Raw genomic sequence first — 17940 nt, forward strand, 5'->3', positions numbered from 1 at the left:
TCACAATCGTGAGGTTCTGTCTTTGAATCTCAGCTCAGACATCTCTACAGAGTTTGAATGTTCTCATGCCGAGTTGGTTTCTCTCTGGATATTCCAAGTTTCCCTCCCCACAGTCCAAAAATATGTGTCTTGCATGTATTTGAAACTCTTAAGTAAATGGTGTTTGTTTATGTGTGTCGTGTGATTGAATGGTGACCACTCCAGGGGTACCCTGTCTCTTGCCAAAAATCAGCATCACCCATGACCCTGAACAGAATCTTGAAAATGTATATGTTGAAACTCTTTCTGTATAAGGATAATTTGCACATATTTGTGGAAAGTAAATGTAGTTCAATTGTGTAGGTAAGAATAAAATGCATCTCCATTATTGTCATGTCATGCGCTTTGTGACGCCAACAGACAAGCGCTGTGTGCGCAAGTGCTGTTGCGTGTTTCTGTTGAATAAAAAATAATACTTGTAATTGAAATTTCTCAGTGGTAAATATTATTATATGACACGTTCTATGAACCTGCTGACTGAGAACCCAAGAAGAGTCTACATTTAAAATTGAGGTACACTCAAAACTTAATTTTTGCAGTGTTCAATCACCACAAAAACAAAGGTAATGGAATCTTCTATCAAAAAATGACCAAATGTGTGACCAAAGAGTCATTTTATCATCACTGTAGCTCAATAATGTAGCAAGTATAATTATTAACTATGGAATTTCCACTTTAACAACAACTAGAAATGTAATGTAAAAATATAATGTAAAAAATTCTGAAGGTTTGGAGGACATGTCATATACAGTAAAACTTGTGTCAAGTGGTGAATAATTAATGTATCACTTTGTTTCCTCTTCTTCGTCTGCACTGATTTAAAGGACAGATTAATTGGAATAAATGTGACCGTGAAAGTGTGTGCATGTGTGCCCATGCACAGTGGGTTTTGCATGAGACCAACCCATCTCTGGCCTCATCTTTGGCGTACATAGACACTCACACACGCACACCCATAATGAAATCTGTAAGCCTCCATATCATTGCTATCACAGAAAGATATAAACCCATTAGCTTGTTCCTTTGGGCATGAACACACTCGCATGTACACATAGGGTTATCATTACATTCTGTAAAGCTTTTCCAATTGTATTATCCCTCTGATATCCCTCTTTCTGTTGTCTGTTCCAATGCCTGGGGTGGAGAGGAGAGATAGGGTGGCGGTGTGTGAGATGCCGAGTGAGATACAAGGCATATGTTCGTTTATATGTCATGAGCAAAAGTTATGCATTTTAATCATTGCTACGTTTTAATATATTTTGTAGTTGTGGTTTCTTTTCAAAGTGAGATAATTGTTGGAGCTTGCATGTTCTCCCTTGTGTGGGGGCTTTCTCCGGGTACTCCACTTTCCTCCTACATCCCAAAAATATGCATGTTAGGTTAATTAGTGACTCCATATTGTCCATAGGTATGAATGTAATCGTGGATGATTGTCGATTGGCTCACAACTAGTCCAGGGTGTACCCGGGCTCTCGCCCAAAGTCAGCTGCAGGATACCCCTGCAACCCTAGTGAGGGTAAGCGGCATAGAAAATTGATGGATTGTTTTAATTTTACTTATTTTTAATATGTCTACCATTATTAATACACATACTGCACATGCTTTTTTTTTGTCATGTCATGTGATTAAATGCACAACAATTCTAATATTAGAACAGGTAACTCATTCTACATAGCACATTATATGTGCAGCCACACTCCTATTTCAACACACACCTTCGCAGTGGGGGGGCCCACCTCCTAATGTGCTAACAAGCTCCCTCTTTGGCCCGCTCGCCTCCACTCTTCCTCTGTTACAAGTGATCGCAGGAGTCATACACCACAACAATGAGCCGCACTGCAGGAGAGAGAGAATCAAAAGGACTAAAATGGATAGAGAGAAAGAGATGGGGGCGAAGAGATGGAGAAGACATGGAATTGTCACTCTTTTCACTCATGGCAACCTCGCCAAAGAAAATGAGTTTCTAACTCAACACAAAAGAGCCATTTTATACGACTCCCTCTCCTCTCGCTGTCCCCTTTCTTTGCACCTCTTTCTCCTCCATCCTCACAAGCTTCTCCCCTCCTAATTTTCCCACTTTCTTTCTGTCATCCCATAGTAAAAGAGATATTTTCGCTAATGACTTAAAGGGGCTCTCCCAAATTCAATTACTGTGTATTTTATAGTTACAACTGTCATTTGGATGGAGAAAAGATTGGAGGCAGATGTGTTTAAGTGATAATAGACTATTCTTTTTATTTCCCAAAGATTTTTACTCTTGTCATAATGGCAGGGCTCATTACCTTTTCATAATTTTTTGTAGGTTTCCTTACCGGACAGGGTTATGTATAAATATCTCAGACTAGGCCTCATTTAATGTTGGTGCCCATTATAAGGAGAGTGTCAATGCAGCATTGTTTCCTCAGATTGTGAAAGATGAAGTTTTAATACCATTATATCTCAGCAAATAATGCACAATGACTTAATTTAGGCATTTAGGGAAGCTGTCATTTCAATTTCATTAAAAAATGAAAATAAATTAAAAAATGCCATTTTATTAATTTTTATTGCTTGATTAATAGATTATAGTGACAAACTTAACTATATATGTTTATGACTTCATGAATAGGATTTTTAACATTATTAGAGCCATGTAGACATGAAATAACACACCTATAATTACCTATAGACATTATAGTTGACATAAGAATAAATTTTCATTTATGGTGCTCCAGGAGTTGAGTAAGGGATGAACAAGAAGTGACGTCGGGGGTTCATAATTAAGTTTCTAGCTTTGCATGGATTACGGCCACAACAGCAGCCTGTGTTTTTATTGGGGATGTTTATTTTGGAATATTGTGCCTGTTGTGAGATCATCCAAACTTGCAATCAACACCTGTTGTTTGGTAATCTGGTCTACAGTTTACATTATGACCAGTGTAAACTTATTTAAATGAGTCTTCTGAATGCTCAATACCTTATATGTGTATTTAAGGCAATTTTTATGCTTGAAAATGTTAAATCTAGACCAAAAAAATACATAAAATTGGCTTAAATGTGCACATTTGTCGACCATTTACCATAATAGAACATTGTCAACCACAAAACAGTGATGAGAGACGATATTGGTGTTATTTAGTGTTATTTAGGACAGGATAAGACCCAGAAAGGTTGGGCACAGGTGCTCATGCATAAGCAAACATACATGTTTGTTCATATTATTCAAGATGACAACTGGGAGGGGCAATGTAAAGGTTGGATGCTTGTCAAGCAGTCGACCTAAGACTCACCTCTTCTAGTTGTGTTGGGGCCAGGGATGTGTACGCACAGTATGTAGTGTTTCCACTAATCACACAAACTGATCTTGAAAAATCTCACTCTGACCATCAGTAAAATGATGCAAAAGCTAAATTGCAAGTTTCATGTTGGTTTTCTGTTCACTTCCCTTTTTTTTTATTGTCTTTGCTTTCCCCAGCGCTGTCTGTCCCAGCACTTTAAAAGAGCCATGTTATTGTTATTATCATTGTCTCTAACTGGATCAGTTACCATTAGACCTGAATCTCTCTCCTTCTGAGGCCCGTAGACCATCTCTCTAACACAATAGAAAACCCATGGGCACTATTGTAAATGTCTGACCCATTCACCATCAGGCACACGCACACACACACACACCGAGGTACAAACGCAGATTTCATTCTGAAGATTCATTGTCTTACCCCCATTTATACTCAAACAGGGACACATGCGCACACACACTTCCTGCCATTGAAAATAATTTGTTATTGGAGCTGGGGGAGTAAATGGTAATACTATAGTTAGATGATGTGACCGAGTTTTGTGTGTATGTGCCTGTTGATGAGACTAACGACTGTGACTGTATGTCATTATGGTTGGATGTATGACGAGGACTGAGGACAAGAGCGTAAATGTCATTCTATCAATGAGGTTATCTCTAATAGATGGACAGTTCAAGTCCTGGTTTCCATTTACTCTGCTCTTTGCTGAGGCCCAGCACAGCCTTTTCAGCCCATGGCTGAAGGCTGTAATACAAATGACAAATTGGTTTGGGAATGATTTACTTTTTTTTGTGGCCAGAGTATCTCCTTTTTCACATCAGGTTTCATACAGGAAACCATTTACATTGCCCTCTCTTTTTATAGAGAAATACAAGTATTTTCTGCCAAATGTTTTTGTTAGTTGAGATATCTAACAATATCTATGTAAATAGGCACTAATATTAAAGGTGGCATTTTTTTGTTAGTTTATGAAGCAGCATCATATACTAGTAATCCTACTTTCCAGACATGTCATACACGCGTGGAAGAAAACATAACCTTGACATAATTATAGTTGCATAGTAAAATATGGATTAGTATTTTCAGATCTCTTTGGAATTATAATACTGTACAAAATAGATGAAATATTAAGAGAATAATTCACTTGTCTTATACCTTCAAAATACATAGCATTTCCATTTTTTTCTTCATTCCTTCATTCACATTTTTGTCATGCTCGAAATTTATTTTAATGTTAGCATGTTAACATTAGCACAGTAGCATTTTAGTAGCAAACGTTAGTATTAACATTGACAGACACTCAGCATGCTATGTTTTACATGCTAATGTTAGCATTGTTAACATGCTAATATTAGCATAGTAACATTTTAGCTGTTTCATGAGTAGAAACTTTGGTGCTAGTGTTAGCATGTTAGCGCTAGCTAGCTAACATTTGCACATCGTTTTATTTATTTATTGTATTATTTATTATTTTATTTATTATCTAGTTAACTTTACATTTCAAATACTTCCATTTTAGTAGTCCAGAAGTCATCAGGAGCGCTTGAGAGTGTGACCAATCACAATGGAGTGGGCATGCCCAAAGGCAGGCGTTGGGTGGATTATTTCTCAACAGCCTCAAACCATTCCAACATCAAAATGTTCAGCTCATTCGGGACATAAAGGCTCTCTATCAGGATGTTTATTTAAAAAAATTCAAATAGTTAAATATTTTCTGTGACATTTCTCCCATTGAAAATGAATGGACAATTTCATTGTTGCCCCGTATTGGTGGAAATTCAGTTTACATTTAATATTACATGTGACATTCTGCTCATCTGTGCACAACGGTACAGCGAGGGGTTGTCTCCTATCTCGATGGTTGCTGGTTCAATCCCCGGTCTGTGAATAGATTTCAACAGATTTCTAGGATAATTCAGCATTCATTCTATATTTACTTGAAAGTTTTCTATCCTGATTGTAAATTACAAATACACTTTCAAAAGATTATGTTGTTTTTTTTAATTAGTGACCCTTTGTATTATTCAATCTGTTAAGGTATTTAATTTAATTTTGTTGCAAGTTAATAAACTTTGCAAATAAATATAATTCTTAATAATTTTAAGTATACCTGCAGTATCCCAGCCTTGCACTTCTTTTAACATGTATTGTTATTGGGGTTTCCTTGACATTTGACCTCAGCTATGAGGAACGCGCCCGCTACTTAGAAACCATTGTGCAGCACCATCAGGAGCCAACCACCTTTGAGGATTACGCAGCTCGAGTCTACAGTCCAGCTCCTTGCACACACCTGCCCACTGACACAGGTATGACACCAGCACAGTCACACTTATATATTGATTTTTATTTTTTTGTTCAACTTTTACCAGTCATGTGGTAATAACATCACCTACTTGGGTGTTCTTGTGAGTATTTATTCCATCATTGTTGTAGTTTTTTAAGCCTCAGGGATGCCACACATGCTGTATTCTCAGATGTACACTGCTTAAGCAAGTACTGATGCCTGGTTAAATGATATTTAAAATAATTATAATAATAACTCAATCATAATGGGATATTTAGCTATTATTTTCTTGTCAGTCAGATGTGTATGTGTACCGTTGTTCCTGTCGTACTGCTGCTCATCTGTGTGTGTTATTATGATAATGATATTAATAACTTTAATTTGAGACTGAATAACACTCTTGTGTGGCCCACAAAAAAACGTGAGTCATGATCCGTGTGTTGTTCAGCCCCAAACACTTTGTTTCAGGACGCAGGCTGTCATGTTGGTTCGAACTGAACATATGATATGATGCTCATCATTTCAAATAAGAGATGATATCATCAACATGATAATCCTGTGTTCTGAAATAAACTTCTTTCCTTCAACTCCCTTCCGTAACAACATAATGATCAAACTTTTTTTTTCCTCCCTCTTTGTTTAATTTCTGTTCTATCTTGATTTATTTTCCCTTTTTGTTTGGTTATTGTCCACCCTTCCACCCCCCCTTGGTTTTCTTCATTTTTTTTCTCCCCCCTACCCCCTCCTTTAGATCGTATTGTCTCACATGCCTATAGCTAAAAGGTAAGCCCGGTCACATTAGCAACATGACCTGTTCTGATTGGCTCTTCCCTTACACAGTCCAGTCACGTGTACTTTTTACTTGCACTTGCAAATATAGCGTCGCTCCACCATTCTTCTTTTTCTTATATGTACATGGCAGGTTTGCATGAGTTTCTGAGTGCCTGTACTGCCAGAAGGAAATGTCATTTTCAACGTACAATACAGATCATTTCATAATATGACATTACCTCATCTATTTAATGCCAATTGTTTTTCATTAATGGGGTTTGTGCAATGTCAAACTACACTTTCACCCAATGTTGAAAGTGACATATCCTTTTCTTTAACTGTTCTGACCTTCAACCTAACCACTAACGGTAATGTTCCTCCACTTTGTTCCCGTGAACTCCGACGTCATACTGACCTGGTGATACTTTGCCTCTAACCTTATGTCTGGTCCTTTCTTTCCTGTTTTGACATACATTAACATCCAAATCACACATATCAGCTCCAACATATTAGGTACATCTGTACAATCTAATGAGATAATCAGAGCTTGTCTGCTTCATAAAAAATACCTTATGTTTGAATTGATAGAGGTATTAATTTAACAATGGGTTTATAAAGGAGGCACATTTTGTAGCCTAATAATGGAATCACATTTAAATATATGTATAGACAAATCAATTTTAGCTATCACACATTGTTTATCTACATTACGTTTCAGTTTAATGAGGTTCAAAGTTTTCAATTTTATGTCCGTCTCTGTTGCATTCTATTGTTGTCACTTTGTTTGGCTTCTGTTTTATGTATTTATTCACACTGTTTGCATTTCTCCTTTTTTCTTTCCTTTCTCAATGTTATTTCCAATATTTTTCTTTTTCCTTTCCCTCACATTTTCTTCTTCTTTTATGTATCTCTCCATTTGTTTCTACACTTTGTTTCCTTCACCTTTTGCTCTCCTCCTTTATTTACTGCCTTCTTTCTTCTTTCTCATTCCTCCGTCCCTGTCTCTTTATGTTGTTTTTTCTGCTGTTTCTCTCCCTCCTCCCCTCCAGAGGAGCATAGTGTAATGTGCCTGCGGGTCCCTAAACCAATGGATAGTTTTAGACTAAGGGTGAAGGGAAAAGGTTTGAAGAAGAAGGTCCTTCATGCCAGCTGTGAATGGTATGACAGAAATACTGTAGAAGCAATAGAAATTAGCAATGTATTTGTATATTGATATTAATAATTATTTGTATTAAGTATAGTATGTAGTGACTATTGCAGTGTGTTTTTAACTTAGCTTCCCTAAACCAGATAAAAACTGATTTGACAAAAAAAAAAGTGCTGCACATTGTTTTGCACATTTACCACAGTAACATTCTAGTTTGTAAATACAGTATAAGCCTGTAATGGCCAGTTGTACACCAGACACACATTTTTAACTGTCTAACAAAGCAAAAAAGTGACATGTGGTAGACTGACTTACCTGCCCGCCCAGTATGATAAAAATATAGTCACTCTCAAAAGCATATCACAGATCTTCTGATTATTTGTACACTTATGAACAAAGTTATTTATATTTTGCACTGGTGGATTGTATCCATATTGCAAATAAGAGCATCAAAAAAACAACAGGAAGAAAAGACCAAGAGAGACAAAATCTCCAATTTATTGAGGAAAATAACATTTAATTTCCAAACATGCTGTAAATTTACATTGTCAATTGTCAGTACCTGATGCCAAAGCCAAAAAGGCTTTCTGTCTTTACATACTGTCTTAAGCAGCAGTGGCACATTGCATCAACCAATGCAAAATGGGGATATTTGTCATGGGTCCCCTGTTCTTAAGATTTTGTGCAGGAGTGTTTAAATCATTAGAAAATCCACTGACTCAGCCACCACACTCACACACACACACACACACACACACTGACAAATAATCAAGTCTGGTCTATCTTTTTTCAGCCTTTGTATGTCCAGTATGTCGTAGGCTCTCTCTGTCTGTCTGTCTGTCTGTATTTAAGCTATGTGTGTGTTTTAAGGAACTAGAATGAAATTTGAATCCTCATCATCACCCCTTCCTCATTCCTCCATCTTTGTCTCCATCCTCACCATCTCCACACATCATCACCCCTCCCCCTCAAAACCACCTCCACAGGCTCCTGCCTCGAGAGTCTTCGGTCAGAAAGTCCGGCACTTGGGGAGGCCGGGAGCGACTCGGCCTCCCCCATGTCTCCTCGAACTAGCAAGACACGTATGTCCATGAAGCTTCGACGTTCCTCTGGATCAGCCAATAAGACTTAACGTGACCCTCCCAAGTTACTGCAGAAATACTTGTAATTGTCTAGCTGTGCTACTGTATTTTGTGGAATATACTATATTGTAACTTTATTTCGAACAGTTCGAGCTGCTGCATTTATACTCATTACACTCAGCTTTGTTCTCGTGTCCAATCAGGACAAGCTGGAGCTAAAGTGTGGCTCCTGGTTATTGTTAGCCAACTTACTGAGATCAAGCATGTCTTTGCTCTGTTTGTGAGCATGTTGAATGATGCCATGAGAAATCTTGTATATATGTATTATATTAAGTCTATTTTTGTTCTCAGTGCAGCGTTAAGGCTATAAAGTTACAGATTGAGCTTTCTATTGTACATAGAAACAAAATTAGCTCATAACAATAGAAAGCCTGCAGCTCTTGAGCCAAAAAGAAACACTTTGTGTACATTTACAGGTCAAACTGAATTGAGTCACCGTGCTGTAATTGTGGAAAAGCACTGATGTATGTTACTTTTATTTTCCCCCTCCAGTCTGTTACGTTTTTCTTGTTATATTATTATTTTAAAGGACTGATTTCACACAAACATAAATGTTCCTTTATTTTGTCAAGTCATCAGATGCAATGGAACAGCTTCTTTATTTGCACCTCTTGAGTAAAAATGTCTATATATTAGATATGTTAATAGCCGTCATGTGAAATGCTTGAGTAATACTGTATGCTGTTTTGTGGCAATAGCTGCCAAAACCAAATGTGGTTTCACACTACAGGATCTTATGCTTCAGCAAGTCTTTTATAACCAGGAAGCACTTCAGTATGGAATAATTATACTTTATTTTGTTAAGACCCAGATCCACAGAACATCCAAATAATTACATTACAAGTATTAAACAAAGGAGCATTATGGCAGAAAACTGGCTAGTCTGACTAAGTTGAAGTGCCTTCAAATGTGTTCAAATATCTGAGGTCTTATTGGGTGTTTATAGGGCAAGGAACCAGGAAAGAGTTGTCGAAGCACTGTGTTCCACTAGTTTGGCTGTATTTGCTGTTGCTGTTTCTTTCATTCTCGTTATGGAGAAGCTTTATGTAAGGTTTGGTGTTGCATTTACAGATGCACCATGGTTAGTTTGAGTTTGTGATGAGACAGGTTGCGGGCTTGTCTACCGTTGCTGTAACACTCCTATTGGCCACAAACTGTTCACTCTTCCCAATGTGTTTAGTACAGGAACAATCCTGTTGGATCATCCTGTAATGTACTTTTTCATCATTACCAGTAACCAGTGGCTAGAGTCAGATTCAAATCGAGATGAGGCTTTCAAGTCGCATGGGAAAGATGAATGATATCTCTAAATAGGTGTTCAATGGTACAAAATATTACTTGAAAGCATTTTCTCTTATTATGGAACTCTCAGCTTCCTTCCAATTTCTTTGTCTGACCTTAACAAAACGACAAACTTGTGTTAGGACATTGGTGATGGACTGTATAGTATGAATGCTACTGCATGGTGTCACCCAGTAGAAAGTACATGTATTGATAACACAAACACATTGACTCCACAAACCCGTATTGTCAATATGTATAACTGTAACATCTACAGCACAAACACAAAAAGCATGGATGTCATGATTTGTTGACAATAAATGATAAGTGTCATCTACTGCTGTCTTAATTTTAAAGAAAAACACATTCATTGTGTATTAACATTTATTTACAATGATTTAATCACATTGAACTTTAAGAACATAGCAAAATATAAGTCTTGATTGACTCACCAACACATTGCGCGTCAAAAAAATTAATTGTGATGTTAAAATGAAATTTTCCTTTTCCGTATGAAAATATTTTATACCCTTAAAGTCAACTGGTACATTTATTTTAAAGGCATATCACGGCAAGAAAATGATCATGGTTTATATATATATATATTTTAGCTACATTAAGTAATTGTGATTCAGTTTGAGAACTATAACTATATTTTATAGCCGAGTATGTGTAGTCAAATCATTTACAATATGCTTTGTACTCATGAATGAATACAAATTCATATAAAGTATTTTTCTACTATGTGCAAAAACCCAATACAACAAAACAATGCAATGTAACAATTTATCATATGTTTGTATGTAAGGTATCTGTCCAAGGCAGTGTCAGCACCTTGGACAGTTCACAATCGCTCACTTTCAAACTCCACGTGGAGAGACAGTAATTTAGATCATAGTAAAACTCACCATGTGTACTGCAAAACAGAAAGAAAAATACAGTAGTTACATAGTTCGCAGTGTGCTGAGAGAGGTTTTGATAAGAGAGGGACGAAACATTAGGAACAGACGGGAAGTTCAGGCCATCGAATCGGCTCCAAGTGTGGTGCAGCAGGTACAGTACCGTCATGTCAGTTTCTCACCGCCATGTGCATCATGACGTGCAGGTTCTCTCCGGGATGAGCCTTGCTGATGTGCCTCGTCAGACCCGGCGAACTGAGGAACGTGGACGGACAGTATTTGCACGTGAGAAGCTGCTGCTCCATACAGTCCCTGTTCGCACCATACACGTCCGCTCTGAGCCCTCCTCCCAGCAGTTCTCCCGTCATGGCGTGCCATACACGGTGCTTGTCCCGGATGTCGGCAGACGGGAAACGCGCGCCGCACAGGTGACACGCGCACACCTGGTGGCTCTGCTCGTACGGCGAGGATGCCCGAGCCGTGGTCATCTCGTGCGCGGCCACCATGTGTTTCTTCAGGTAAGCTTGACGTCGGAACTTCTTGCCACAGTAGCTACAGTCGTAAGCCGCCTCCTCCTCCGGTACCGACTGGACAAATGGTGGGGGTCCGGGTGGGAGCGACGGCCGGTATGGGTTAGCGTTTAACAGAAGGAGACCTGGCGGTGGGCTGTCCCCCCCTGCTGTCAAGTGCTGGTTGAAACCAGGTGACGAATCCGGCGGCGCGAGGCTGCTTCCGTCGACGCGGGAACTCTCCCGCCGATTAACGCACAGCAGCTCGTTCTCCTTCCCGTCCAGTTCGAACTCTTTTCCGCAACTCTCTCCTACCGTGTTGTTAACCGGACGGGGCTTGTGCCAGCGGCGGTGTGAGGCTAAGTTAGCGGGGCAGCTGAAGACTTTGTCGCACTCAGGACAGCGGTACTCCACGCGCACTATGCGCGAGCACCTGTGCTGCGCGAGGGAGAGAGGGTCGGCGTACTCTTCCTTACAGAGCTGACAGATGAACTCTCCAAGCGGATGACTTCCGTTCGCAGCGGAGGATTTGTGCCGGTGCTGCCTCCTCGCTTCCGGGATTTCTTTCTTAATTCGCAGACCTAAAACCGGCGAAGTCGTGACTTCGTCCTCAAAGTTAAGCTTCCGGTTCACTTTGGGTTTCTTGCACGAGCTTCCCGCCGAAGGTCTGTTTGGTCTATTCAGCCGCTCTTCCGGGGCCCCGACGGAGTGTTGTCGCGCGTCATGGTTCTGACCCGGACCGTAGGACTGCGCGTGCTGGCGGCTGCTACCAACAAAAAGCCTCTCAATGGAAGCCGAAAACGGCAATTCGCTTTCCAGAGATGAAGACAGAAGTGTCTGTGTAAATAATGTCTTCCTCTCTCCGTCTTCGTGTTGCTCCGGTAGTCTTGTTCTTACCGCCTTAACCGGACTACAAGCTTCCATTAAAAGCGAGTCGTGTGGAGGTGGAGGCGGGAAAAAGCAGGAGAGGTCACACGTGGGAGCTAGAACATCCATGTCGCTCTCATGCTCTTCGCTGTCCGGTAATTGAGCGCGCCGGTCCGCCTCTGCCTCCAGAGCAGACTCCACGTTCAGGTTCCACACCTCCGTGGAATCCTCACGGGACACCGGGAGCGGGACGTCTGTACCCGGAACGCACCATACGTGGTTCACCGGCTTGGTGACTTCAGCCTCCTGGTGGTGTTTTTTGTCGTTATCGCAGGTCTCAACTTTGTTTTTATTTCGTGGTCGATATGACGTTAAACATCTACGGTTCCTCTTCACTAGGAATCCTCGAGGCATGGTGATGGTGAAGATGATGCTGATGCTCAGTTCCTGGCATCACCAGGCGGACAGAAGCACGTCTCTTGTTTGGAGCTCACTTTCAAGTAGGTCTCTGCTGGGGGGGAGGCAGAAGGGGGAAGGGGGGGCTGCAGGTGTGATTGGAGCACCAGAAAGAGTTGTGTGCGTTTTTTTCTCTTGCATGCGCACCAATCCCTTTATGTCGTCCTCTCACTTTGACTATATAAATTATTCAATTTAGTTAATTTAGTTGGTACTTAAAGTATAAAAAATGTTCCTTCTAAATAAAACAAATATCAAGCAAAAAGCTTTGAAATATTTGCATTTTCTTTACTTCTTTATGAAAAAAAATCTTTACTACATTTTTGTCAACAAATCCAGTCACTTATTGGTTTCCTCTTAAAGGAAAACTGCACTTCACAGTGTACGTCAGGAAGACAGGAGCAAAAGCAAACTTGTTGGCTGCGCGAGATGTGCCGAAAGTGAAGTGGAAAACATTTTTTTTAATGAAAACCAAAGGTGTCAACCTTTTTCACAGTCAAAACAAACGTAGACGAGTACAGCAGCACTGTGACTGTCAGTGTCAGCCGAGGAGAATGCATAGAGATGAAGCTGGGTGGCACTTTTCATCACAAAGATGTGAGTATATTAAAGCGGTAAAGGGTACCTATTGTGCTAATTTTCTGCCATTTGTATTGAGTTGTGGACTCTGCTGCACTGTTTCACTCCTCTGAGTTCATCATGTTAACATGGAGCACTGGGTTTCAGGAAATATTTGTTTAGGTTTGAAGGACAGAAAACTTGCCTAAAGAGGCGAGCAGAAGTGATTGGAGTTGCAGTTGCAGGTGAAGAGAAAAAATATGAGACTGTTTTCTGAACATGGGCGAAGCTGGACTACCTGCAAGAAGTTTCTGAAGTCATGTTGAAGAGTCAGAAGTGCATAATTGGTCAGTGTTTGTCAGAATTTGTAACTGTTTATTTTGCACAAGTAAGCGGTTGTCTGTGAAGCATTATAGAGTGTGCATACAGGGATCATCTTACCTGTATGCATACAAATTGCAAGCTCACCGATGTTTGGAGTTGCTAATCGCCTTTTCCACCACAATCTCTTGAAACCAGAGAACCGCACTGTAAGAAACACACAGTTCCTCTCAATGTCTTAACTATAGAAAAAGTCAAATAAAATGTACATATTAATACTGGCTTCCTGGTGTTTTCGGAAAGCTTATTCTGTCACCAGTGAAAAAATCTTGGAAACCCACTGGTGTCCTTTATTCTTATTCCAATAACATTAATCTGTCTGTGTAGACGCTGTTCTTTCTAAGCATAGCTTTGTTGAGATCACAATAGAAACAGTACCCATAGGAGTCAAGATAACAGATCATATCTATTTAAGACTACTAATGAAGGTCTCTGTCCCACTGAAGTGTCTTTATTGGTGGTGGGAATAGCTTGGGAATGGCTTTCCCTCTCAGTGTGTATTATAGGCCCCTGCGTGGTGTTATCTCCCTGTAGGGAACAGAAGGGTATCCCGTAAGTGTGTGTGTGTACAATAATCACAGCCTTCCTCCCCCACCAGGAGCTGCTCTGGCTGATAAGAGATCGGAAGAAAGATACATCTAGCCAGCCAGCCTCCCCCTCCCCCGGGCGGGACTTGTCCCCTTTACACGGGCCAAGAGCTCTATAGTTCGGCGAGTGGCTTCATGGAGGTGGAGTCCCCTGCTGGAAATCAATCAAGAGGGATGAGTGTGTGAGAACAAGCTTGAAGGGTGCACTGCTGGTTTGACGAGGGCCATCTGGGGAATAATAAAAATGAGGTGAGAAAATTGTCTCACTTTCATATGATTTATAGTTTGCCATTTTTATTGGATTCTGACCACAGGTGTGGGTTTTTTAATTTTGCAACAAATACCAGCAATAACATTTGCACAAGCCAAATCAAGTTTCAATTATTATAACTATAACTATAACTTGTTTTTCATTGAGGGACCTTGGGATAATTGTTCCTTTGAGGCGATAACGCTTAATTTCCAGTAAGTGTACAACAACAGTCAATTTAGTACAGCACTATTCTGTCAGTATTACAGGGGATGTCATGGTGCAGATGATGAGCAACCTGGTGTTTGGTTACAGCCCCTGCAAGTGTCCTAATACCTCCCTGACTTTGTTCATCATAATTGAGCATTATTTTCTTTGTAAATACAGAATTTCTGCTTCAACACCACATTCTATTTTATTGGTCTTACAGTTGTCACATGGTTATATCAGTCAGTGCAATGGGCTGAATAATCATCCAGACTGCTGGAAGTGACTATTGATCTGTGTATTGCAGTATTATACAGCTGAGTTGTCTGTCTCTTTAGGTTGGTGTCCCAAATGGGGTAGTACAACTGTGTTTTTCAGTGTTGAGCTAATGTCCGGAAGCACTTCCAACTACCATGAATGCCATTTACATTTACTACCAACTTACCTAATACCTTAAAGATTGTAAGATTCCATGCAAGGCTGTATGCATATTCAGGGTGCATCTCATCAATGGCCAGCTATAAAATAGATTTTAGTCTTGTTGCATCAATTCCCTTAGGTGTTGTAATACATGACTTTTCTTACTGAATTTTAAGCAGGCTACCCAATTTAACGAAAATTGGTAATCCTGACCGTGGTGTTGTAACAACAACACCATCATGTTAGATGGCACTTCTGTTTTCTAAAAGCTATTAGGGCTTAAAACTGGTTTCATGATTGGTGGCTATAGTTACACAAAGCAACATTTACACAGGATATAAAGTTAAGGTGTCTTACTTTAGTGGGTTCATGTTGATTATTGTTTGTATTAATATTGTAGTAATTAGGCTGCATCGGTATCATGATTGAGACTGCTTTCTTTTTAATTGGCTGGGAAGCCCAGGCATATTTTGGGGCACAATTTCTCGCTAAGACAATTCAATAGTTAATCCAAATTTAATGCAGACGACCGTAACATATCCCACCATACATCCTCAGAAAGTGTGGTGTTCCCATATGCAAATGCTTGAAAACAAAATTGGAGTGTAGTTGCTCTGTATAGTGGGGAAGGTATACATTATTAAAATTTGAAGGAAATTTTGTCCAATGTTCATATTTTTTAACATCAAAGCAAATTACAACTTAGTCTGACCAACACATGATCTATGCAGTACATGTGAAAAGGATGATGTACTATAAGTTATATTTAAATATAACTTTTTGGATGTCATTGCAACTAAATTTGATAGGAACTTATTTTTTAAATTACACAGATGAAAAACTAACCTCATTTGTTGCGATAAAAAACCAATCCAACTTAATGTGGCCATTTCCACAGTTTAGTCCAACTGAACCATGGATGTCTCAGGGAAAGAGTCATTTGTCGCCATCTAGTGGATTAAATGTATATGTGGATCCCTGGGGCATTGCTTGAAAATAATATTGCTACATTGCTCTTGCGCCCCCTATTGGCCAATTTCAGGTATTTGTGGTTGCCTGCCTACAGACTAAAGTGCAACCTAACACACCATGCAAATAAAATATAAAACGTGTGCCATTAAACATTACACAAACACAGCAACTGAATCCCTAAGCTTAAGCATCAATGCAAATAATACTCAGTGTGACACAAACATCCATCCATCCATTTTCTGTACCGATTATCCTCACAAACAGTAGATATAATATATACTGTACACTCTAGCTATAATGCAAATTGCTGACATTTGGCATAATTGTCTAAATAGTAGTTCCACTCTTATTCTACATGGTGGAATACACATCACCCAGGATTAGTTGACACGTATATACTATGTTTGCAGATGTGATTTGTAGTGGACAGGAGAGGAATTAAGATTAGCCACAGCAAGATGGAGATATGTGTGTGAATTAGAAGGACCCAATTGGAAGAGTGAGGTTACAGGGAGAAGATATACAGAAGGTGGAGAGTTTTAAGTACTTGGGATCAACAGTTCAGAACAATGGAGATTGTGAGAGGTGAAGAAGCGTGTGCAGCCAGGATGGAACTGGTGGAGAAAAGTGTCTGATGTGTGATACTGTGGTGAGACTAGCCATGTTGTTTGGTCTAGAGACAGTACCACTGAGGAAAAGACAGGAAGCAGAACTGGAGGTAGCAGAGATGAGGATGGTGAGGTTCTCCTTGGGAGCAACCAGGATGGATAGGATCAGGAACAAGCACATCAGAGGGACATTACATGTTTAGAGGCCTTGGAGATGAAGTCAGAGAGACCAGATTGAGATGGTTTGGACATGTCCAGAGGAGAGATAGTGAATATATTGGTAGAAGGATGCTGCATTTAGAGCTGCCAGGTAGGAGGCGTAGAGGAAGACCAAAGAGGAGGTTTATGGATGAGTGAAGGAGGACATTTTTGGGTGCTTCTGGGGCCCCTGTTGAGTGTGTGTGAGGTTTCCACTGTGTTTTTGACCAGAAAAGTGCATTAGAAGCAAGTTGAAAAAAACTGAAAAAAACGATACCCCCCCACCCCCTTACGTTTTTGTCAAAAATCACAAAATTCAAACTCTGGCATTTTATGCCATTTTTGGGTGCTTCTGGGGCCCCTGTTGAGTGTGTGGGAGGTTTCCACAGTGTTTTTGACCAGAAAAGTGCATTTGAAGCAAGTTGAAAAAAACTGAAAAAAACGATACACCCCCCCTTACGTTTTTGTCAAAAATCACAAAATTCAAACTCTGGCATTTTATGCCATTTTTGGGTGCTTCTGGGGCCCCTGTTGAGTGTGTGTGAGGTTTCCACTGTGTTTTTTGACCAGAAAAGTGCATTAGAAGCAAGTTGAAAAAAAATGAACAAAAACGATACACCCCCCCTTACGTTTTTGTCAAAAACTCTGGCATTTTATGCCATTTTTGGGTGCTTCTGGGGCCCCTGTTGAGTGTGTGGGAGGTTTCCACTGTGTTTTTGACCAGAAAAGTGCATTAGAAGCAAGTTGAAAAAAACTGAAAAAAAACGTGACCCAACAGATTGAATGGTTGCACTTACCCTGGGCTTTCCTATGAGCCAACTCTCGAGCTCGGATGAGGATGACTCAGGTTACATGTTGAAAATCCCTGAAAGAACATCTGAGTGATTTGACAACAAAATTCTATTCTGTCCTGCCCTGTTTTGTTTTGTCATGACTGAGATACGAGCTCACTTGACTTTCATCTGTTTAGATAACATAGCTGAGATATGGAATGTTTTCAGTATGAATACCCAGCTGTGTGAAGTGTGTGTGACCATTCCACTGTTTGACAGTGAGGCCCGCTGAGTGCATTCCTCCTCTCTATTCATA

The 17940-nt window shown here is 39.9% G+C and overlaps 2 protein-coding genes across 8 annotated transcripts in view; one reads left to right on the forward strand and one right to left on the reverse strand.

Annotated features, from left to right (window-relative positions):
* Positions 1–10282, forward strand: part of ralgapa1 (Ral GTPase activating protein catalytic subunit alpha 1) — a 58032-nt gene extending 47750 nt beyond the window's left edge. For 2 of the 7 annotated variants that reach the window (XM_058090996.1, XM_058090995.1), the window contains exons 45-47: positions 5496–5620; positions 7419–7527; positions 8503–10281. In XM_058090996.1, coding sequence (XP_057946979.1) covers positions 5496–5620; positions 7419–7527; positions 8503–8590 — 322 coding nt within the window. In that variant the 3' untranslated portion in view covers positions 8591–10281. Of the gene's footprint in view, positions 1–5495; positions 5621–6349; positions 6382–7418; positions 7528–8502 lie in introns of all 7 variants that reach the window. The other 5 variants (XM_058091002.1, XM_058091001.1, XM_058091000.1 and 2 more) reach the window with 4 other exon arrangements.
* On the reverse strand, positions 9016–12691 carry LOC131140510 (insulinoma-associated protein 2). The gene has a single exon (XM_058091007.1). The coding sequence runs from the start codon at positions 12626–12628 to the stop codon at positions 11009–11011; it is 1620 nt and encodes a 539-aa protein (XP_057946990.1). The 5' UTR covers positions 12629–12691; the 3' UTR covers positions 9016–11008.
* Positions 12692–17940: the final 5249 nt, after the last annotated feature.

This window comes from Doryrhamphus excisus, chromosome 13 (assembly GCF_030265055.1).
Source record: "Doryrhamphus excisus isolate RoL2022-K1 chromosome 13, RoL_Dexc_1.0, whole genome shotgun sequence".
NCBI classification, from domain to species: Eukaryota; Metazoa; Chordata; class Actinopteri; order Syngnathiformes; family Syngnathidae; genus Doryrhamphus; species Doryrhamphus excisus.